This window comes from Bos taurus, chromosome 29 (genome assembly GCF_002263795.3).
Source record: "Bos taurus isolate L1 Dominette 01449 registration number 42190680 breed Hereford chromosome 29, ARS-UCD2.0, whole genome shotgun sequence".
Taxonomy (NCBI): Eukaryota; Metazoa; Chordata; class Mammalia; order Artiodactyla; family Bovidae; genus Bos; species Bos taurus.
The window spans coordinates 38,594,341-38,619,813 of record NC_037356.1 but is presented as its reverse complement, the minus strand read 5'-3'; the positions used below and the strand labels follow the sequence as shown (position 1 = coordinate 38,619,813).

General features: G+C 42.1%; 1 protein-coding gene across 1 annotated transcript; it reads left to right on the top strand.

Moving 5' to 3' along the window:
- Window positions 1–5,620: 5,620 nt before the first annotated feature.
- Window positions 5,621–14,949, top strand: LOC281964 (pregnancy-associated glycoprotein 1). Its single transcript, NM_174411.2, is given in 9 exon segments — window positions 5,621–5,693; window positions 6,770–6,920; window positions 7,905–8,022; window positions 8,121–8,239; window positions 9,436–9,629; window positions 10,554–10,670; window positions 12,617–12,758; window positions 12,846–12,944; window positions 14,667–14,949. Coding segments are annotated over 9 exon segments (1,143 nt in total). The 5' UTR covers window positions 5,621–5,640; the 3' UTR covers window positions 14,817–14,949.
- The last annotated feature ends 10,524 nt before the right edge of the window (window positions 14,950–25,473 follow it).

The following is a 25,473-nucleotide window of genomic DNA, read 5'->3' as shown; positions in this document are numbered from 1 at the left end:
GCCCAATCCCTCTCCTGCAAATGGCATGAAAGAAGGGAAATCAAAGACGGGTCTTCCCAGTTCATTCTTTCTAATACTGTCTGCGTTCCTTCTGCTTCCAGACCCTGTTCTGAATCATCAATATCTCCAGCTAGATGACTTAGCTTATCAGAGTAATAGAGATGCAGATGGGGGATGGGGGCGGTAAGCGTGTCAGGTGTGGGGGACAGACTTCAGATGACAAGAGATGAGGTGGAGAAAGGAGTATGTTGTCCTCCAATCACTCATTTATTGGGGACCTGCCTGAATCTGTTATCTTGGGATTCTCAGGGTATCACTAAGACAGAATCTTCAAAATGGACTTTCTATAAACTGCTTACTGCAAAACAATTTCAAACATAACAAATATAAGAAAGAAGAGTGTCATGAACCCTATATTTCATCATTTGGCATCAGTAACTACAACAATAACCTCATAGTCCCACTGGTTGTCATAAACTGGAGACTATGCAACATCAAGGTGGTAACCAATTGAGTTCCCAGCGGAGACATTCAAGACTTGCATCAGTCTTTCTCTTCTTGCTATGTTCTCACATGTGTTGAAAGGAAGGAAGAAGAGGGAGAATGAGAGAGAAAAAGAGGGAGAGGCTAATCCCATCATGAGGGACCACCATAAAAACCCCATGTCAACCTGGGTACCTCCCAAAGGCCCTACTTCCTAATACCATCACATTGGGAGTCAAGGGTGGACACAATTCAATCCATAGCAGCTATGCATAGCATAGCAGCTATCTGTTTTTAAATCAAGACAAGGTCTTTTCATTCCCTCTTGTACTACTTATTCATTTTCTCTGAAGTATTTTAGGGACAAGACAAACATTTCACAAAATGTACCTAATGAGTATTTGTGGTAGAATGATAGGATATGAAAAAAATGCATTTTTGTCCCAATAAAATGAAAGTTTAATATCCAGTCCATGTACAAATTTCCCTTATTCTCAAGAAGCAGATGTCTTTTCACAGTTTATTGAAAGAATGTAGTCGTATGTTGCCCTTGGTTTTTCTCCTTTAGGACTAAATAAGTGTTTCTGTCCCAAATTTAATGTCATTTACTTGTTCAAAAATGGGGAGGAAGCAGGGTGGTTTGTCTTACAGAATGTCCCACTATTTGTTTTAGAGCAGGAGTCCACAATACCAGCACAGTGGGTCAGGACCAGTACCAGTTCTTGGTCTATTAGGAACCAGACCTCCAGAGTAGGAGGTGAGCTGCAGGCCAGTGAGTGAGGCTTCACCTGTATTATAGCTGCTCCCCATCACTCTCTCATCACCCCTAGAAGGGACAATCTAGATTATTTTCCTGGAACTGTTTGTAGTTACATAACATATGGTTAATAGAAACAAAAATAGCTTAAATATTGATGATTATTTTCCGTTCTCAGTGCTCAGAATGGTTAGTTGGTGCCCTAACAATCTATCATAGTGACAAAATAGATGTTGCCTATTAACATTTGAACACATTCAGCCAGCTTAAAATTAAATATTAAAAAACTAAGATCATGGGATCCAGCCCCATCTTTCATGGCAAATAGAAGGAGAAGAGGTGGAAGCAGTGACAGATTTTTTCATCTTAGCCTCTAAAACCACTGTGGATGGTGCCTGCAGCCATGAAATCAGAAGACATTTGCTTCTTGGCAGGAAAGCTATGAGAAACATAAACAGTGTGTTGAGAAGCAGAAACATCACTCTGCCCAAAAAACTGGTAGGTGTTTGGCCTTTTCATTTGGATTCAGAAACTTTCTGTCCAGTCCCCATTGGTCTTTGAAGTCCCTCAGCTTTCTGGTCCTTCACGATTTCCAAGATTATTTTGAGCATTTCCTTACCCAGTCCTGAAATCAGCCGTCTCTTTAAGATCGTCTGATGGGATATCTATTTAGAAGTTGAATGTTAGACCTCAGAATAGTCACTGTTATCAAGTTGTCACTGCTTCTACGCTTTACAGTGGTCAGAGGAGGAAGTACATATTTCCTTAAAAATTAAAATAAAAAGGAATACAATTAGTTGGTACAAACTTATGCTTTAAGTTCAAGATTTAAGACAGCAGGGTTTGAATTTAACTTCTATATATTACGTGTGAACCTCTTTCTCTAGCCACTGAAAGGCTTACTTCAGAACTTTAGTTTTAATTATTGTCTTGTTTTACCTGTTAATATACTTATGATTCTGTCACAATAACAGAAACAATATGAGAAACAATAAGTTGTTGAATTATTGCTCGCCTCAGCTGCGATGGTGATGCAGATGCATGGAGGCTGCAATGGCAGTGCAGAAGTGTGGTGGAGAAACTACCCCACGTCCAAATAAGAGGCAGCAGCCGAGAGGAGCTACCCTACTTTCAAGGTAAGGAGCAGCTGCTGCACTTGGCTGGAGCAGCTGTGAAGAGATACCCCATGTCCAAAGTAAGCAAAACCCAAGTAGATGGTAGGCACTGAGAGAGGGCATCAGAGGGCAGACAGACTGAAACCACAATCACAGAGAACTAGCCAATCTGTCACACGAATCACAGCCTTGTCTAACTCCATGAAACTAAGGCATGCCATGTGGCGTCACCCAAGATGCACGGGTCATGGTGGAGAGGTCTGACAGAATGTGGTCCACTGGAGAAGGGAAAGGCAAGCCACTTTAGTATTCTTGCCTTGAGAACCCCATGAACAGTATGATAAGGCAAAAAGATAGGACATTGAACGATGAACTCCCCAGGTCAGTAGGTGCCCAATATGCTATTGGAGATCAGTGGAGAAATAACTCCAGAAAGAATGAAGGGATGGGGCCAAAGCAAAGACAACACCCAGTTGTGGGTGGGACTCGTGATAGAAGCAAGATTCAATACTGTATAGACTGCATAGGATTCCGATTGCCTAGGAACCTGGATTGTCAGGTCCATGAATCAAGGCAAATTGGAAGTGGTCAAAGAGGAGATGACAAGAGTGAACATAGACATTTTAGGAATCAGCGAACTAAGATGGACTGGAATGGATGAATTTAACTCAGATGACCATTATATCTACATATGTGGGCAGGAATCACTTAGAAGAAATGGAGTAGACATCATAGTCAACAAAAGAGTCTGAAATTCAGTACTTGGATGCAATCTAAAAAATGACAGTAGGGTCTCTGTTTGTTTCCAAGGCAAACCATTCAATATCACGGTACTCCAAGTCTATGCCCTGATCAGTAACACTGAAGAAGCTGAAGTTGAACAGTTCTATGAAGACCTAAAAGACCGTCTATAAAACACCCCCCAAAAATGTCATTTTCATTATAGGGGACTGGAATGCCAAAGTAGGAGTCAAGAAATACCAGGAGTAACACATAAATTTGGCCTTCGAATACAGAATGAAGCAGGGCAAAGGCTAATAGCGTTCTGCCAAGAGAACACACTGGTCATAGCAAACACCCTCTTCCAACAACACAAAAGAAGACTCTACACATGGACATCACCAGATGGTCGACACCTAAATCAGATTGATTATATTCTTTGCATCCAAAATGGAGAAGCTCTATACAGTCAGTAAAAAAAAAAAAAAAAAAACAGGGAGCTGACGGTGGCTCAGATCATAAACACCTTATTGCCAAATTCAGACTGAAAATTGAAGAAAGTGGAGAGAAGCACTAGATCATTCCATCATGACCTAAATCAAATCCCTTATGACTATACAGTGGAAGTGAGAAATATATTTAAGAGACTAGATCTAATAGACAGAATGCCTGATGAACTATGGATGGAGATTCATGACATTGTACAGGAGACAGGAATCAAGACCATCTCCAAGAAAAACAAATACAAAAAAGCAAAATGGCTGTCTGAGCAGGCCGTACAGAGAGCTGTGAAAAGATGGGAAGCAAAAAGCAAAGGAGAAAAACAAAGATATACCCATTTGAATGCAGCGTTCCAAAGAATAGCAGGGGGAGATAAGAAAGCCTTCCTCAGCGATCAATGCAAAGAGATCGAGAAAAACAATAGAATGAGAAAGACTAGAAATCTCTTTAAGAAAATTAGAGATACCAAAGGGATATAGTTGTTGAATATAGTGTCAGATTTCTTTCCTTTTTTTTTTTCTTTCGGTTCTCTTTGGTTTTGTTTTTGATGGGCAGTATTTTTTGTTTTTCCTTAGAAAATATTCCACTCTGAATGTAGAGTCATATGTCTGAATTTTAAAGTCACTTAAGTAATGGTTGTTTTAGATATATTTATTAGTTATTTATTGTTATAATTAGATTTATTAGTCTTTGTTCTTAATTTGTTCAGTTCAGTTCATTCCTTCAATTGTGTCCATCTCTTTGTAATGCCACAGACTGCAGCATGCCAGGCTTCCCTATCCATCGCCAACTCCCACAGCTTGCTCAAGCTCATGTCCATTGACTTGGTGATGCCATCCAACCATCTCATCCTCTGTTTTCTGCTTCTCCTCGTGCCTTCAATCTTTCCTAATATCAGGGTCTTTTCCAATGAGTCAGCATGTTTACTATGTATTCAGTCTCTTTTAAAATCAGCCAACATGAAATAAATTTCTCTCTGTCCCCACTGCACTCCCAACTCTAGGCCAGAAACAAAAACCTGAGGAGACTGAAGGCTGATTCCAGCACATCGCTGTGGAGATTTTGTTCCCATGGTTTTTTTAGTAAAAAAAAAAAAAAAAATTAGTTGCTAACATTAAAATCAGTAGATTGTACATAAATATCCAAACTTCTGATTCTCTTGAAAACATAGCCAACTGGCCTGCTTCCCAGCATGGGTGAAGTGGAGGAAAGGCTGCTCCCAGTGGTAAGGCCTGTGCTGCCCAGATTTCAACATGGCCACTAGTATCATATTTCCTGCCTTCTGGGGCCATGAGTTTGTGAGAACTAGACTTCTAGCTCTCTTAAGATAAAGGCTACTTTTGACTTGATCAACTTTGACTTTGAAGCTTTTAACCCAGAACCTAGCACACAGTTCTTCCTTGTACAGTTGTTGAATGATACAAAATATTTGTGAATGCATATGAAATTTCTTCCAATACTGAGGAATTGAATTCCATGCAATTGAAGTACTGCTCTACCCTAAATCTTTGATGCAGCCTGGCATCATAGGTGCTCCTGATATCTGCCATTAGACTGACTACCTAAAGCCAGTTGTATGCCCTGGGCTGTCCCTGAAGTCTTCACCTTACCATTTGACAACTTATCCTCCTAGCAATCTCATCTCCAATGAAAAAACAGGAATGCATATCTCATGAAATGGCTAGGAAGACGACATTAAATCACGAGTGTCGAGCATTGCCCCTAGTACCCATTTTCATGATATTCCTAGCCATTTTTTTCTCCAAGTAGGCAAGGTTCTCCATCTTCTTAGATGTCCATGCAGATCAGTTTGATTTTCCAGACAAGCTTCAAGGAAGAGATTACAGTTCAATTCTCTGTATTCTGAAAAGCTTCAAAGGCCACTAACCAAGCACACTGATGAAAGTAAAGATTTTATCAAGACCTTTGTGTTTTTTTCAGATCTTTTAGTGGCCTAAAGGGGAAAACTAGGGTAGGTCAGAGCATATATAACTAGGGGCTCCTGGTCACCACTACATGCTAAGAACCAAATCTTCCCTGAGTACTTGGATCCAGGAAATAAACATGAAGTGGCTTGTGCTCCTCGGGCTGGTGGCCTTCTCAGAGTGCATAGTCAAGTAAGTATGGGGACTATAAGCCACATCATATTCCTTTCTCAGATTTTTCTTTTCATCTGATTATTCTTCCACCCATCAGGTTTAGAATGTAATGGAATATTTCCCTAAGAGTCTTAAAGCTCAACTCTTACTTATTGATAAGTAACTTGCTATAGGAACTGTGGAACCAAAGGTCTTGGTGTACATTTGGGTTGCACAAATCTTGAGGTCCAGTCATGTCATGACCTATTGAAAAAGCAACTCCTTACAACTGTTCAATGCACAGTCAATGCAGATGTTGATGTGGTCCTGTGGAATAGTACTTTTCTACATTTTTTTCAATGTGTCCCCTTTTTCCCCTGTCTACTTGAGTGTGTTTATGTCTATGTCTGCATTTTGGTATCACTGTCATTTATCTCTCCATCTCTTTGGAAGTCACTGGGAGTGTATTTCTCTTTGTGTTGTTTTCTTTTAATTTTTCATTTGACTCTTACTTCCTTCTCAAGCCTCTGAATTTCCCTTACTTGTTCCCTATATCTTGCATTCTTCTTTCAACTCTCTCTTCTCTTTCAACTTGGAGAAAGATACACTGTTTTACATTGTTTTGTATCTGACAAGCAGTGTGACCAGAGTCAACTCAGAAACTTCTGGAATTTAAAATTGCTCACTTGTAAAAGAGCATAAGAGTTCCCCTCTACCTCCTTCCTTGAGGTTCTATGAGAAGGAACGAGTGGGATGGCAACAGCAATGCTAATGGATGTCATTGTTGAGACTTCCTATTTATCAGGTACCTTATATCCATCACTTCACTTATCCCCAAGATATCCTATTTGGAGGGTTTGTATTGTTACATTCTACCATTATACTGAAGGAAAGACTGAGACACTCATGGTCATATGTCTTACGCAAGATTGCAGAACAGAACCTGTATTGAAATCTATGTCTTTGCCATGGTATATGCATAAAATTCTGATAATAATGTGCCTCATAAAAATGGTTAGAAAATACACAAGGCCATAACAATAACAGTTATACCTTAACACTGACAGCTAATTGTAGCATCTTCTTTGTTTTCTTTGTCGAATGCTTGGTGAAAGAATACCTCTAAGGAGACTGAAGACCATGAGAAATGTCGTCAGTGGAAAAAACATGCTGAACAATTTTCTGAAGGAGCATGCTTACAGTCTGTCCCAGATTTCTTTTCGTGGCTCAAATCTAACTACTCACCCGCTGAGAAACATCAAGGATGTGAGTATTTTGGGAGGATGGTACTCCACAGCGCCCTCTGGTGCTCTAGCCTAGCACTGGGGCTCATCTGGAGGTCCCAGGTGGGATGTTGGGGTTGGGTTCCTGTAGAAGGCAGAAACGCTGGAAAGAGGGACCCCACCCAGAGGAGAAGGCACTCTCATCCTCAACTGTTGGTCTTTGTGACTGGGCCTGGCAATTACCAGGTGGCAGGTAAACATCCATTTCTGTGTCAAAGACGTGTCATTAGTTTGAGGGTGATTGTTCCTTCTGAAATAAATGAGCCACTCAGTTATAAATGAAGAGTGAACCATCACTGATCAAAAGGTAGAACCAACTGCAAAGCAATTGTGAATCCCCAGGTAGAGGAATTCAGTTTCCACAGATGCAAGAATGATGGTAGTAAAAAGTTACTGAATCTGTATTCTGAGTATGGCCATAAGAATCGCTGTGGTTCCTGTTTTTAGTTTAGAAAAAGGGCTTATTTTGTCTTAAAGATGTCTTCAAAAATGCCCATGCCAGCCTGAGAGGTAGGCAAAGAGTAAATACACATGTCAAATGAAAGTGTCAACTGTGTGCTGTTGATTGGATGTGGTCTGAGTTTAGAGGGAGTGGCTGGGGTTGATCAAGAAGGATCTCCTGGAGAAGTGGGTGCTAAGGCTGGGTTTGAAGAGACTACAGAGCTTCTCAAATGAAGGCACCAGGATTCCCTGGGTGTCCAGCAGTCCTGGAGGCACAGTGGTTATGCCTCTGGGCTTCCCATGCAGGAGGTACCACTTCAACGTCTGGTCATTGAGTCAATATCCTGCATACAATGTAGCACAGGAAAAATATATCAAATGCAGATATGTCTGTGACCAAAGCCTGTGAGCTTCACGATGGTTAGAAAGTGATCTCAAGAGATATGTGACACCCAGAGGGAGGCATCAGTGTGGGAATAGAGGGTAGCCAGTTCTGCACTAACCCACTCCCTCCTTCTCCCTGTAGTTGGTCTACATGGGTAACATCACCATTGGAACACCCCCTCAGGAATTCCAGGTTGTCTTTGACACAGCCTCATCTGACTTGTGGGTGCCCTCCGACTTTTGCACTAGTCCAGCCTGTTGTGAGTACAGATACACTATACCCAGACCATCCTTTACTTGCCCTGCCACCATGTTTCCACCCTTGACACCTGATGACACTCATCTCTTGTGTCTGCAGCTACACACGTTAGGTTCAGACATCTTCAGTCTTCCACTTTCCGGCTTACCAATAAGACCTTCAGGATCACCTATGGATCTGGGAGAATGAAAGGAGTTGTTGTTCATGACACAGTTCGGGTAACAGTGTAACAAATGCCGAGTCAGGACTGGCTATGGAGTGACCACTGCTTGAAAACAGATGCAGCACCATCTGTCAGGACCCCTCCTATACTAACTTCCATAGATATTGGCCATCTTATCCACAGGATCATGTCTCTGGGGAGGCAGTGCCCATGGTAACACATGAGCAAACAAATCAGCTAACCCAGAGAGTGGCTTGAGGTGTGGACATGCAGCTCCTCTGCCCATGAGTAGTTCAAGGTTCATTTTGCTGGGAGCTAGAAGAAGGGAAAAAAGCACCCACTTTTATATTCACAGACTGTTCCAGGCATTTTCAGGTGATAACTGGTTTAATCCTGCAACAATCCCACACAGCAGGTGGTCTGATTAGCTCATGAGACATATGAGAAAACTGAGGTGCAGACAGCAAGGACCTTGCTGAGGGCACACATGTGATAAAAGGTGGAGTTAGGCTGGCTTTTCAGGACTGAAGTTGCTGTGGGGTGTTTGGGGACAGGACAAAACTGATCTGGGGACCCTGGGGGCAGTCAAGGGCTTCAGGTATCCAGAGTGGGAAACTGGGGGCCTGAGAAGTCAAGGGGTCTGATAAATGAGTTCTCACTCTAGAGGACCCTTGAGAGTCTAATTAACCTATGGCCTGCCTCCCCCAAAATACTTGAGTAGTTCCCCTCTCTCTCTTTCTCTCTCATACACACTCACAGAAATATGCACGTGTCCCCAAAAGTGAATTCCCCAGGCAGTAGTTTCATAGAACCTTGCAAGCAAGATTGTGTTTTTGGCTTCTGTCTTCCTGGACAGATGCAGAATCCACAGTACATTACAGAGAATGCAGTCCATTCCTGTCATAGGTCACAGTGATGACAAAGAGAAAGCTATCTTACTCTTGATGGTTTTGCCCATAAGATGGCACCAATGGGACCTGGCCTGACTCTTGGTTGCCCCACCTGTACAGAAGCCATGAGGCCAATTTGATTCACTCAGTGGTGTTTTTCAGAGGGGCAAATGTTACAAAATGCACAGCCTATCTCAAATCGAACCCAAATTCCCCTCCCAGCTTCATCTAACCATCTGTGGGCCACCGAAGACAGAGCCCAGCCTCAATTTTTCTCTGATGATCTAATGGCAATGCACCCCAGCCCAGTCTGAGCCCCACTTCAGGTATCTGTAAGTGGGAACACTCTTCTCTCCCACAGATTGGGAACCTTGTAAGTACTGACCAGCCATTTGGTCTAAGCATTGAGGAATACGGGTTTGAGGGCAGAATTTATGATGGTGTCTTGGGCTTGAACTACCCCAACATATCCTTCTCTGGAGCCATCCCCATCTTTGACAAGCTGAAGAATCAACGTGCCATTTCTGAGCCTGTTTTTGCCTTCTACTTGAGCAAGTAAGTCTGAGATGGACAATCCCTTTCTCCAAATTAGCTGAAGGTGCTTTCAGTTGCACGAAAATTATAGTACACTTGATAAAGAACTATTGTGAGAGATAATCTAACCCAAGATAACTATGGCCGAAGGGCCCAACTGGCTTCACCCCTGGCTTTTATAAATAAAATTTTATTGGAACCCAACCCTTCTCCTGGGCTCAAGATCAGTAACACGGTCTAGTGGGGTGAGTGAGGAGGACGACTAATGGAAGGCAACAGAAAACAAGTTGAAGGAAAAGGCATTAGGATTTGCTTATGAATTTGATAAAGAAGAAATGAGAAGGATGGTGGATATCTTTCCTTCCTCATTAGCATTTCACTGGGAGCCCAGGACCAGCTACCCAATTTGTAGGAGCCAGTGAGAAATGAAAGTGTGGGACACAAAAGTGTGGGACCCCTTGTTCAAGAAATATTAGGCATTTCAAGACAGGGAGAGCAGAGGCGGGGTCCCTTCTCAGTGTGTGGCCCTTTGGACAGTAGAGGTCACAGGCCAGTGAAGCCAACTCTGGGTAACCTGAACTCACACCCTTTGAACTCCCCTTAGGCCTTGATTTTCCTGAAAAAATGACAAGGTGGACAAGGGGAAACCAAAACACTTCAGCATCGTGTCCTCTGAGGGTGTCTGAGCACTCGTCACTGGAGGTCCAGGGCGTCTTCAGAAGACATAGTGGGTGATGCCCAGCCAAGTGATTCAGCTTCTAACCTCCTCTGTGCCACTCACTAGCCAGTAACAGACCTCAGTCTGGATCTCAATCTCTCCCAGATGCTATTTCTGCATCTGTACATGGGGACCTTATTAGGGCCTTGATGGGTGGACAAGCACAGCTCTCAGACAGTGCTGCTGTTACTATCCTCCAAGGATTGCCCCCTCTCTTCTCTCTACAGAGATGAGCGGGAGGGCAGTGTGGTGATGTTTGGTGGGGTGGACCACCGCTATTATGAGGGAGAGCTCAACTGGGTACCCTTGATCCAAGCAGGCGACTGGAGTGTACACATGGACCGGTAAGCCTCTCCCTCTGAGGGTCAGCCCAAGTGATGCTCCCACTACTGTACATGGACACAGGCAGACACACACAAATGCATTCTCAGACACACAGTCACACAGACATATACACCACCTTCAACAACACAGACAGACACATGGAAACACACAAGCAGACATATATAAACCTACACTGCTGCTACTGCTGCTAAGTCACTTTGTCGTGTCTGACTCTGTGCGACCCCATAGATGGCAGCCCACCAGGCTCCCCCTTCCCTGGGATTCTCCAGGCAAGAACACTGGAGGGGGTTGCCATTTCTTTCTCCAATGCATGAAAGTGAAAAGTGCAAGTGAAGTCGCTCAGTCATGTCTGACTCTTCGCAACCAAATGGACTGCAGCCCACCAGGCTCCCCCATCCATGGGATTTTCCAGGCAAGAGTACTGGAGTGGGGTGCCATTGCCTTCTCCTTTAAACATACACAGAGACACATAAAAACATGCATAGCTAGTCAGACACACAGAAGCACACACAGAGACACATGGAAACACACATACAAACAAACACACAAGCACTTAGATACACAAACAATCCATGGGTTCATAATCCTCAGGCCTTCTGAGCAAGGCTCTGACAAGGGTTGTAAAAGGGTCCAGAGAGGTCTCTGCAGCTGGCGTAGGGCTGCACCCATTGCCCTTTGAGGTGGGGTCCATGGTTAGAGGACTCTACAATGTGGTGAACAGAGGATCATGGAGAATTTCACCAGCCTGAACAGAGTTATGATAAGATGACAGACTGTCCAGGGCTACCTAGGACATAGGAAGTTCTCAGCACAGATGAATGTCATTTTAAAAACAGGGACAGTCCTGAGAAAATGGGGAGAACTGGTCTTATTAGGGAGCAGCTACCCAGGAGTGGAGAGAGGTTGGCTGCATTCTTAAGATGTGAAAGCAACTAATAAAAAGGACACGCCATATTGTTGGGCACACAGTGGGACAGGGTCTATAACAGAGAATCAGGGAATCAGGAAGGTGGGATCCAGGAGTGACCTGAGAACAAGAGGCATAATTGATAGGATTCTGTGTGATACCCTCAGACAAAAGCTGACCTGTCCTTTGGAGTTTCTGTGGGCTAGTCATGTATTTCCTGGCCAGGGTCTCAGGGTCTGAGCTGGTTGTAGGAGCAATGCTGGGAGACACACTATCCCAGAGGAGCCCCTTTCTCCCCCTACTATGAGAATCTGCTGCCCCTGTGAATCTCCATCTTCACTCTGCTGTGACCTGTTGTTTGTTCCCCATCAGATACAGCTCTCTGGAGGTTTCTTATTATTTTCTCAGTCTTCATTCACTCATTGAAAAGACAAGCATTGGGTGTCCACTGTGTCTCAGGCACTTTAGGGAGACAATGAGAATAAAACTCACCCTCACATCTAAGAATGCAGATGTACATGTGGTGACTCGCCCACATAGTGAATTGTGACTTTGGTACATGCTAGACATGAGAAGGAGAAGGCAATGGCAACCCACTCCAGTACTCTTGCCTGGAAAATCCTGGTGGGCTGCCCTATATGAAGTCCCACAGAGTTGGACATGACTGAAGTGAGTTAGCAGCAGCAGCAGAAGCAGACATGAGGGTCTACAGAGAGTGACCAAGATAGGAGACTGATAAACACTGGGGCAAAGAATTCTCGAAAACCATACAATTAAGGTGGAATCTGGAAGATGAGAAGAAATTTGCTAGTCAAAGGGGATTGGTGTCTTCTAGGAAGGAAGACCAGCTTGTGTAAAGGTACAAAGATCCTGGTATATTCAAGTACTGCATCCGAGGAAGTCAAGAAAGGTGCTGTGTCGAGAATAAAGGAAAAGAGGGCAAGAGATGAAGGGCTGTTTAGGAGACAGTTGGGAAGGGGACAACTCTGGGGAGACTCAGAGTGACCTTGATGCCTGCTTTCTTCCATTGTCTCTCAGCATCTCCATTGAAAGAAAGATTATTGCTTGTTCTGATGGCTGCAAGGCCCTTGTGGACACCGGGACATCAGATATCGTAGGTCCAAGAAGACTGGTCAATAACATCCATAGGCTCATCGGTGCCATACCACGGGGTTCCGAGGTGAAGCATTATGCCCCAGGGTCACTCCCAGTCTCCACACACCAGAAGCATCTCCAGGGCCAACCTCTCTCCCTCTCTCTCTAACAGCACTACGTTCCATGTTCTGAGGTCAATACCCTGCCCTCTATTGTCTTCACCATCAACGGCATCAACTACCCAGTGCCAGGTCGAGCCTACATCCTCAAGGTGAGAGGACAATACTGAAGGTTGGTTCTCAAACTGGAGCTTGCAGGAACCCTTGGGCTACTGCTGGGAGGAGGGCGCCCTCTGGAGGCCATGTCACCCCATTGCAGATGCTGCTGAGCCCTGTAGCTGGGCCAGTGCCTCCCACAAAACCAATCATTTGAGAAGTAAGGGCTGTGTGGAACACTGATCTTCCTGAAATAAATGTGGAGATGCCACACCATAGGGCATGGTGGGAGTCAGGGAGAGGGGAACACTAAGGTCCTCAGTCCTCAAAGAGTTTCAATTCAATCTGAACCCGTAGGTGCATGAACATGAAATTCAGCTCTAGCAGTCCCTGAAATAGCCCATGTTACAAGGAGAATGGCTGGTGACAGTCCCAGTGTGATGTCCATGATAAGTTAACAATCTCTGTTCCCTTCTCAAACTTTGCCTGGTTTGGATGATAAATTACATGGTCAGCCTAGTTCTCAGCTGCATGTTCCCATTGCTCTGGCCAGGTGCCTCCTCTGTGAGTTGATGTCCCCGACCCCTCTGTGGGGAGGTTGGATACTAAGGTGAATAAAGGGTGCACAGTGAGTGCTCAGCCCTGTCACAGGGTGCAGGCTTCATGTCAGCTCCCTTCGAGAGTTCAGAGCAGGCTGATGGGCTCAAGAAGGCTTTGAGGAAGAGAGGGAATTTCAGGAATTCTAAAATGACAAACTCATTAAGCCATATGGAGGGTTACTTGTTTCTAGGCAAAACTGCACTGGATTCCATGCAAATGTCATCTCAAGATGGTCTGCACTGGGGCACTGGGGACTTACGAGGGGTGATGAGGGCTACGGACTGACCAGTGGGTATGGGGAAACAGAGTACATTACCCAACCAAGCCTGGAGTGGCCAAAGAGGGTGAGTGTGGTCTTAGCGAGGCTTCTCTGAGTTCCTGAGTTAAGTCTTCAAGAACGTGTTGTGGGCACTATTCTATTTAAGATGGATAACTAACAATGAGTTACTTTGTAGCACAGGGAACTCCGCTCAGTTACATGACGGCCTGGATGGGAGAGATGTCTTTGGACCAGGATACCCGGATACATAAAGTTGAATCCCTTTACTGTCCACCTGAAACTCAGAATATTGTTAATCAGCTATACTGCAATACAAAAAAAGTTTTTTGTTTTTGCTTGTTTTTTTTTTTTTTTTTAATAAAGTTTGGATTGTAGGGATGCAGGAGGAGAACCAGCATTCTCTGCAGAGAAAACAAGGAGCAGGTGTGAGAAGAAAAGTAACAGGGAGTGAAGGGAATTATGGACACACTTGTTCTTTTCTAAAAAAAAAAATATATATTGAAGATTGGCTAATCTTCAGTGTGCATTAAGTTCTGCCGCACAACAATGTGACTCAGTCATACACAGAAAAAATATATTTTTTCTTATTCTTTTTCATTTGGTTTATCACTGAATATTGAATATAGTTCCTTATGCTTTATAGTAGGACTTTGTTTTTTTTTCATTCCTCTGTTTCCCCAACTCCCAGTCCTGCACTCACCACACCCTTCCTCATGGAAACCTCATGTCTTGGCCCTCTTTGGTTTTGGATGAACTCTGACATCCTCTGATGCTGAGAAAACCCCTTGATACTTACCAAAAGAGGGAAATAAAACAAAGAATTGTGCTGGTTCTGGATATTGGGGGAAGTCACCGGTAAGGGCTCATGCTGACTGGTGTGTGTCTCTGACTCCCCCAGGATGATAGAGGCCGCTGCTATACCACCTTTCAAGAGAACCGAGTGAGTTCATCTACAGAGACCTGGTACCTGGGTGACGTCTTCCTGAGACTGTATTTCTCGGTCTTTGATCGAGGAAATGACAGAATTGGCCTGGCACGGGCAGTGTAAATGCTTAGAGTGGTTCAGGAATCAGTAAGGCCACTCCTAACACACACTCACTCACACTTTGGGCACTCCTGCCCAGAATGCTGGTGAACTGTATTTGGTGGTCTTCACACTCTATTCTTAGTAAAGAATAAAGGGTTTCACTCTTAATGGTGCTGAATCAAATGGTTGCCTCTGTTTGTGTCTGGGACTGAAGGATCTAGAACCAAGTCTGAATCAAAATTGAAAGGAGCCATGCTCAAACTGGCTTCAAGGAAAATAGAGACTCATTTAAATGATTCTGGGAATCCAGGATACAAGAATCAAAGCAAATACAAAGATCTCAGTGACTAGACCCAAGAAATCAGAAGTCATGAATTCTCTCTCACCTTCTCTCTTTCCCTTCAGTCTACTTTGATGGTCTTAGCCTGGCAACATTTTTCCTTAAGGCTTCTACACCTAGTGAGGGATTTCAAGCTACCTGCCCTAGGGTTTTAAATCCTGAAGGCATCACCTAGTAAGGAAAGAAGATTGCAGACATCAGAGTTCAAGGGTGTTCTCTGAATGACCCACCTCAGATCACATGTACAGCACTAGATCAGCCATCCTGGCAGGGACATGGGGTCTTATGACTAGCTTTACATGGTCTTTGGCCCCAACTCAGCAGCACACATGATTGTCAATTTCCTCCAGAACTACATGACTGAAGCTGGGGAGAGGCAGCCCCAAGGATAGCGACTGACAGATGGTCTAGGCCATGGAAGAGTTTGTGATGGCTCACCAACTCCACCACCTCCTCATTCAGAGGAATTATAAGGGATAAGAAATAGACTCTCTTTGTCCCATCTCAGATGATCTTATCACTGGGCTTCTCCTCCAGGGGATTTTGGGTGAGGTACTTCATGCAGAGCTGGTTCCCTCTTGTTCCCACACCCCAGTCACCAGCTCTCTGCCACATATGCCTGCTCTGTCCTTTCCAGTCCTACTTGGTAAGTGGTGGCCCCAGTGGATCCCTGAGCCACCCCACTCCTCCAGGGCCCAGAATTCCCCTTTCTTGCCTCCAATGCTGTTGGGAAGTGCAGCACAAAATAGCCTTGAAGGAGAAGGTCCTTGGGAAAATGGCGGAGGGCCAGAAGTACCCAGGCTTTGCGATAGCTGAAAAACATCTCCTGCTTTTAGCTATGCTCAGCATCAAGATTTAATAATATTAAAGATGTTGCTTGAGAGAATGGGTCATGGGATAAACACCTGGGTCATTTAGAACGTGCTGTCCTTGAAATATCTTTTACTGATTATGTCTTAACCCCATACATATTCTGCTGGCCATATACTCTAAGCTCTTTGTTCCTGCTTCTATAAAAAGGCTCGACTGCAGAAACAAATTTGTCAGTCCTTGCAAGAGACTGTCTGAGTGTTGTTCTTTCAGGTTCATCGTTTCCAAGTCCCAGGGAGAAAATCCCCACAAGTGATGCCACGAACAGGGGCTTGAATGGAAGGCTGAACAAAGCAACAAGCCCTGAAGAAAGAGGTAAGCAGGATGGGACAACATAGCAATAAGATTCCTTTCATTTCTATAATGCATCATTTTCTGAAACAAAATGGTATTAATATCTCAAGAGATCATTTGAATTACTGCTATCATATTTTACTGGAACAATTCATGGTTCCCAGAAGAGGGGACACTCTATCTAGACATATAGAAAAGGGTTAAAAGTAATGTTTTGCAAGCATATCGGCAAGGGTTACATGGTCACTCATACAGGCAATCATAGAACAAATTGAAGGGCATAACGTTGATTTTGAAGTAAAGACTATTCAGTCTTTACATGAATATGAGCTTAAGGAACAAGATATGCAAGGTGCTTTGAAATATAAGAATGTTATGCTCAATCAGACACAATCCTTAGAAAAACAACTTAGAGACATATATATACAGGATGTGTCGAAACTGAAGGCACTTAGAAAGGAGGTCATTTCATTCAACGGACAGCCCAAGTCTGAGGTTTTTCCTTCTGCTCCACCTGTAACAGCAGTTGCTAACTTTGCCCGTACTAATCATTTCACTCCTCCTAGGGAGATGCCTGCTTGCGCTTTTGCTTTCCCAATACAGTTTAATCAGCCTTCCCAAGGGCAAAATACTTGGGCTAATCTAGATTTTGGCATGTTGTCTAGCTTTAAGAAAGCATGCACTCTGTATGGACCTACTTCTCCTTACTGTGTAGAATTCCTCAAAGGATGGGCTGATCATTGGATGCCATATGATTTTTTTCAAATAGCAAAGATGGTTCAAAATCTTCAACAATTACTTCAGTGGCAAATATGGGTTAATGATGAGGCCCAACAAATGATGATTAACCAGCAATCTCATGGTAACCCTGCCAATTTAACCTATGGCATACTCACTGGAACAAGAGCCGTGGCCGATATGATTGTGCAATTAGCTAATATTACCCCTCAGATGTTGCATTTCATTAAAGAAACTGCCTGCAGGGTGTGGGCAAAGGTTGATAGCACGAAATCTGATGGTTCATTTGTTAAGATTATTCAAGGACATGAGGAAGAATATTCTCAATTTATAGGGAAATTAAAGGATGCAATCAAAAAATCTATTAAGGATGTGACTTTACAAAATATTATTTTAAAACAACTTGCTTTTGAAAACGCTAATGAGGAATGTCAATCCATGCTTAGACCAATTCGAGAGACTGGCTCTCTTATGGAGTATTTGAAAGCTTGTAAGGATATCGGATCTATGTCCCATAGAGCAAAATTGGTGGTATTAGAAACATTTAATGTACAGAAAGCTGCTAATGCCAAATGTTTTAACTGCAGGAAGGCCAGCCATATGAAAAAAACAATGCCATCTGCCAACAGGCCAGAAAAAATAATAGTACTTCTAATAAGAAGAGACCCCCAGGAGTATGTCCAAGATGTAAAAAGGGGTTCCATTGGCTGAATGAATGTCATTCTAAATTTGATAAGCATGGAAACACATTGACCCCAGGTGCACAACAAAAACAACAGGGAAACTAATAAAGGGGCCATATTCTAGCCCCGTTAAAAAAGGAGGACCCAGCATTATGACGCTACTAGCATCTACATCTAAGAGTGCTTGCATTGATATACCTAGCCCTTATGACATGGAATTAATGGAATTATATAACCTCCACAAAATTCCCACTGGATATTATGGCCTGATTCCATCCGGGATGGTGGGACTAATTTTGGGACATAATAGCTGAACAATGAAAGGTTTAATGGTATTGACAGATGTTATGGACAAAGATTATAAAAGGGAAATACATGTTATAGTAAATGTTGTGAAAATGGGGAATGTACAAAAAGGGGAACATTTTGCACAATTATTACTTTTACCATATGTCAAACCAATGAAAGCATCTGACAAAATTCAGCAGGGAGGCTTTGGTAGTACCAACCTTACTGCTGCACTATTCACCTTGTTAAAGGAACATCAGAAACCCATGCTCACTTTACGCATACGGGGAAAAAATTTCACAGGCATGCTAGATACCGGAGCTGACATTTCAATCATTAGAGCAGAAGAATGGCCCCTTGATTGGGGTAAAATTGTGGCTCCTACTAGACTACTAGGAGTGGGTGAAACTGATGTAATAAACAAGAAATCAAGAAAATGGCAAATGTTGATAGAACTAAGAAATGTTAATAATACTATAATTCTTATGGTGCCATTACTACCTGGATTACCCTCCCCTTCCATGGTACCAAAAGGCTAATCTATAATTATTATTTTACAAGATTGCTTTTTTACTATACCTTTGCATCCTAAAGATAGAAAACATTTTGCTTTTTCAGTTCCTTCTATAAACCACATGGCTCCTGTTAAAAGATTTCAATGGAAGGTTCTACCTCAGGGAATGATGAACTCTCCTACCATTTGCCAATATCTCATCTCTGTTTTGTTACAACCCATTAGAGATAAATATTCTACTGCTTTCGTAATTCATTACATGGATGATATGCCTCTCTCCATGGAATCTGAACTCTGTTTACAACAGTTATATAATGAAGTTACTACTTCTCTTCAAAATCATGGCTTGCTTGTTGTGCCAGATAAAATTCAATTGAAAGCACCCTTTAATTATTTAGGACATGTTATGGAAGAATCTAAAATCAAACCTCAAAAAACTCAAATTTCTGTGCAGTCTCTACGCACACTGAATGATTTTCAAAAGTTGCTAGCAGATATTAATTGGCTATGGCCATCTGTTGGCATCCCCACCCATGCCTTACAAAATCTATTTAAAATTTTAGAGGGATCCCTTAACCCTAATAGCCCTAGGCAGCTAACAAAAGAGGCCAGAGAAGAGCTAGCCTTAGTGGAGGAACACATTTAACAATCTTTCTGAACTCGGCTAGATCATGACCAACCAGTTTCTTTATATATATTCCCCACTGAACATTCACCCACTGCAATTATATCTCAACACAGCCCAATAGAATGGGTATATTTACACACTAAACAGTCTAAAAAAATCGTATCATATATTGAGAAAATAGGACAATTAATCATGTCAGGGAGAAGCCATGCCATGTACAAACTTTGACTGAATTTGATCCATATACAATACACGTCCCTTTGACAAAAAAGGAATTGCAAATTGCCTTACAGTATAACCTGACCATGCAAATAGCATTAAATGATTTTCAAAATGTTATCTTATTTCATTTGTCAAAAGGAAAATTATGGGACTTTCTACAATGTACTAAATTCATTATAACTAATATCATTGCATCCCAGCCTATTTCCAATGCACCCACCTATTTCACTTATGGCAACAAGAAAGACGTAGCAGGGATTGTCAGCCCTGATATCAAAGAGAAATTACCCACTACCTATTCTTCAGTACAAAGAATTGAATTGTATGTTTTATATGCGCTTTTGGCTCTTCAATCATTATCCTTCAACGTATATACTGATTCCAAATGCCTTGCTTCCCTTTTTCCCGACATTGTTACCACCTTTTTATACAATCTAGATGAAGAATTATATACTCTTTTTTCACATACTCAAGCCTTAATTCGCTCACGTACAGAACCTTTCCTCATTGCACATATATGTGCTCATTCAGGTTTACCTGGTCCTCTGGTTGCAAGAAATGATGCCATTGACAGGCTCATAGCTCCCATCTTTACGTCTGTCAGTGATGAACATGCTAATCTTTATACCAATTTTAAATATTATAACAGATTGCGCTCTAAATACCATATTCCCCTCACTGAAGCAAGGCATATTATTACAACCTGTGATGTCTGTGCTCCTCTGCACTTACGAACTACGATTTCAGGAGTTAACCCCCGGGGGCAACAGCCTAATTCCCTTTGGCAATCTGACTTCACTCACTGCTCCCTAGGAAAGTTTTTTTTTGGCTTTTTACCTCAGTAGATACATTTTCTGGCTTTATCTGGGCAATACCTGTCTCTTCAGAACCCAGCAAACATGCCATTTCCACACTCTTACTCACCTTCCCTGTTATGGGGATTCCTTCAGTCCTGAAAACAGACAATGGACCTGCATTTACCTTGCACTCATTTCGTTCATTTTTATTGGAATGGAACATCACACACATTACAGGAATACCCTATAATCCCCAGGGTCAAGCCATTAATGAAAGAGCCCACCGCACCCTAAACACTCATTTATTAAAACAGAAAGGGGGAATTTGGAAGAGGAGATACACTTCTTATCTTATGAACCCTCAATTACTATTATCTTTAACTCTTTATTCCCTAAAATTTTTAAACTTAACAAAAAATAATTCTGACACTCGTGCAGATAGACATTTTGCAGAAGACAAAAACAGCAAATTAGAAATCAATACACCAATATGGTATAAGCAATTAAATCAGTGGCTGCCGGGAATCTTACAATCCCTAGGCAAGGGTTATGGTCTTGTCATTGCAGATGGAGAGGAAATCTGGATTCTCCTTCGCCATGTCCATTACCGAGAAGGACCCCAAGACTGGACTCCCTCGGCAGGTGACGAAGCTGATGTGAAGGGTCTTGTCAATGACATTGGAGGAGCCAATGAGGAAACACCACCATCTGAATCCTTACCAGACATAGGCTCAAGTGAAAAACATGACTCGTCAGGCTGAGCAAACACTGAAGAACACTGGAACTTCTATGACTCCAGATAAGCTGTTTCTGGCAATGTTAGCTGTTCTTTCATGTTCCTCTGGGGTAAGTGTGGAATATGTTTATTGGGCATATATACCTAATCCACCTTTGTTATCCATAGTGGATTGGGTTGACAAGGCTCCTATGGTGTTCACCAATGATAGTCTGCACTTCCCTGCCCCATGGTCAATGCAGAGGCCAATTCATGAAGAAGATGAAGGAAAAAAGATAAATGTTTCAATTGGATTCAAGACACTACCTATATGCTTCGGAGCTCACTCTTTGTGCATCACTATATTTCCACAATGGTGGGCTTACTCTGTACACAATGTTTCCGCCTACAGTATAGGAATGTTTGCAACTGCATCCTTCCTCTTAAATGGTTCTGAAAGACATTATCCTGGACAAATAGCTAGCTATACTGACTCACTTTTCCAGCCTAAAGAACTAATATGTGATGCTGTATCTTGGAGAAAGAAACGATCAATTCAACCACTATATTGGTCTGACTGTCGGGAAGTTTGGGAAGGTTTCTATCAAACAACAAAATCAATCCATATTCAAATTCATGGATTGGGGGCCTCATGGGTTATTTGTGAATTGCTCTGAGGAGCAAGAAAAAAATCATAGCTGTTCCTGGTATCATAGAGTCAACACGTGGGGATTCCATAAGACCAATATTGGCTTTTTGGACTGATAAGGATATATTGTTAAACTGGTATAATGGAGGGTTGTCTCCACCTTGGCCCAGAATTATAGTCCCTCTTATAGGACCTGAACAGCGGCATATTTGGAAGATTCCTGCTGCACTGGAACTCTTTGCCAGTGTACATGGGACTGTGAAGGCTTTAAAACCCCAAAACTATACCTTTATGTATAATAGTACAGATTATAACCAATCCTGTGTGCACCTCCCATACATGTTTATTGTGGGTAACTTTGACATAGATCTTTCTGCTAAAATTGTTAACTGTACAGCTTGTGCTTTATATACATGTTTAAACCATACTATTTCTTACCACAATGCCAGCATCACTATAGTCAAGCAGAGGTCTGAACTGTGGCTTCCTGTCAATTTAACAAAGCCATGGACTGACTCTGTATTCCTTTCAGTTCTGCTCAGAAATGGTCTGAAAAGGTCAAAACGCATAATAGGGTGGATTATTGCTGGCATTCTTAGTCTAATATCCATTGTTACAGTAGGAACCCTGTCTGGTATGGCATTACACAATTCTATACAAAATCATGATTTTATCACTGCATGGCACAAAGACTCTCATGATCTTTGGACTGGACAAGCCCAAATAGATCAGCAATTACAAATATGAATTAATGAGTTACAAACTGTGATAATCCACTTAGGAGATCAAGTGCAGCAACTGACTTTCCAAACACATATACGTTGTCACTGGAATTTTATGTCTTTTTGTCTGACTAACATGCCTTATAATAGCACTGAGTATCCTTGGGATAAAGTTAAAGCACATTTGCAGGATCTCACAGACAACTCAAGTTTAGACATCAATCTGTTGAAACAACAAATTGCTAATTTTCAAGTTAAGGTACCTAAGAAATTGTACAGCACTAAATTTTATGATACTTTAACTAAAACCTTATCATCCCTAGACCCTAGAACTTGGTTTTCAGGAAGCAACATTTTTATATATGTATTAATCACCCTACTTTTTCTGTCACTGATTATAGGATACAGATGTCTCTACTCAAGACTCCATGCCTCTCACAACAGAGTCCAACTAGCAGCTGCCGTGCTTAAACTAAAAACAAAAGGACGATATGTTGGGAAGAACAGCACAAAATAGCCTTGAAGGAGAAGGTCCTTGGGAAAATGGCAGAGGGCCAGAAGTACCCAGGCTTTGCGATAGCTGAAAAACATCTCCTGCTTTTAGCTATGCTCGGCGCCAAGATTTAATAATATTAAAGATGTTGCTTGAGAAAATGGGTCATGGGATAAACACCTGGGTCATTTAGAATGTGCTGTCCTTGAAATATCTCTTACTGATTATGTCTTAACCCCATACGTGCTCTGCTGGCCATATACTCTAAGCTCTTTGTTCCTGCTTCTATAAAAAGGCTCGACTGCAGAAACAAATTTGTCAGTCCTTGCAAGAGACTTTCTGAGTGTTGTTCTTTCAGGTTCGTCGTTTCCAAGTCCCAGGGAGAAAATCCCCACAAATGCTGCTGGGGAGAATGCAATGCATGTATCGGGGGACCCAGATTCCACAGAACCTTCAGCCTTTCTGAGCTTTCTCCAGGGGTGGAGCTACAAACTATTTGCTTGGAGCTGCCATGCTTAGGCACTTTTGCAGTGGAAGCATCCATTCTTTCCACCTGGAGGCCCTCAGTAGATGCCTCAGCTGAGTCAGCAGGGGTCACAGGTTGATTTCCTTTCAGATTGACTGGTTTGATCTCCTTATTGTATAAGGGACTCTCAAGAATCTCCTCAAGGACCACAGTTCAAAAGCTCAATTCTTTGGCATTCACCCTTTCTTATGGTCCTTATTGCACATCTGTACATGATTACTGGAAAAATCATAGCATTGACCCTAGAGACCTCTGTAGCAAAGTGAGTCTCTGCTTTTTAATACACTGTGCAGGTTTTTCATAGCCTTTCTTCCTTCCAAGGAGCAAGTGTCTCTTAATTTTGTGGCTGCAGTCAAGGTCCATAGTGGTTTTGGAGCCCAAGGAAATACAATCTGCCACTGTTTCCACTATTCCATCATCTATATGCCATGATGTGGTGGGATTGGATGCCATGAATGTTGAGTATATTTTTGTGAATAGTTGTTTGAATGTTGAGTTTTAAGCGAGCTTTTTCATCTCCTCTCCTCACCAAGAGGTTCTTTAGTTCTTCTTTACTTTCTGCTATTAGGGCAATGTCATCTTCATATCTGTGGATGTTGATATTTTTCCCAGCAATCTTTATTTCAGCTTGGGATCTATGCAGTTCAGCATATCGAATGATGTATCTTATATAGAAATTAAATAACCAGAGTGAGAATGTACACCTTGTCATGCTTCTTTCCCCCTTTCAAATCTTTCACTTGTTTTGTGTCTGATTCTAAGTGCCACTTTTTGAGCTACATACAGACTTTTTTGCAATGTGCATCCAAACTAATCCTGATAATACTATGTGTTTAATATGATATAGTCTTATTAAGTTGTTTGGTTTAGTGAATATATTTATATTTTTCACTTCTCTTATTTTTATTTTAGAAATTAATTTATCAACCACAGGTATATCTAAATTTTATAACTGCAAAATTATGATTATAAACATATTTTCCTATAGATTTTTCATTTTTACACTTTTTTATCTTCTTTCATTTCTTGTTTTCTCCATATTTGTACAGCCAGGGCCATTTCCTCGCTTATAACCACATCCATATCTGTATCTGCAGAACAAAACAGGCTGAAAGCTGTGTGGGGAGAACCAAAGAAGCATGAATTACAGGGACATGAATGAAAGGTGGTGGCCCTTGCTACTCATCATGAATGTTCTGTAGTAGGATTACATTCCCCTGCCTTTCTGTGGACCCACCACCCCCAGGTTTTCCATGACCATGGAAGATACTTTGGCCAGTGAAATTTGAGTAGCGGTGATATGTCACTTCCAAATGGAAGTATTATTTTCTTCCCCACTAGCTGGAATGCAGATGTAATGACAGGAGCTGGAGCAGCCATGTTAGACCAGAGGTAAGTAGCACAGGTGGAAGATGTAACAAGAAAGAAGTGGGTCCCCATTTCTGTGGAGAGACCTGCACTAATATTATATGAAATATAATTGAAATTGTATTGTATTTAAGAGAATGCTATTTAAGGTTCTATTACAGTAGTTGAACCTGTAACCTAACACTCATAATAGAATAACTGATCTTTGTGTTAGCCTTGTCTTGACATTAGAGTCTGATATAATGAGACAAGATCTACTGATGTATACTTACAAGTGAGTCAAGTGATAGCCCTGCCCTCTGGAAGCTGCGGTCTAGTGTGGGTTTCAGAAACTCAAGCAAGAACAAAGTGACTTGGTGAAGACAGCTTCAAGATGCTGTAGGAACATTTGGAAGGGGAACCTAAATCAGTCCTGGTCTCAGGAGATTACCTGAAGTAGCGGAAAATCCTCTACTGGTCTCCTTAAAAATAAGCCATGGTGCCAGTTTCATGTAAAAGTGATGTATTTCAAATTCCTTCCAGAGTGATTTCCCTTTTGATCCAGTGCTTAAGATATGCATTTGAGACCTGGCTAGGGAAGATTTCAAATGCCCCAGGGCAACTAAACCAGCGGGCCACGACTATGGAGACTGAGTGCCCTAGAGCCTGGGATATGCATCAAGAGAAACACAGGATTGAACATCCAGTGTACTGCAATTACAGAGTAGCCCCAGCTCGCTGGAAATAGAGAAGTCCTGAGCAGCAATGAATACCTAGTTCAGCCAATGTATTTATATATATATATATATATATATATATATATATATATACATAAATTAACAATAACACAAA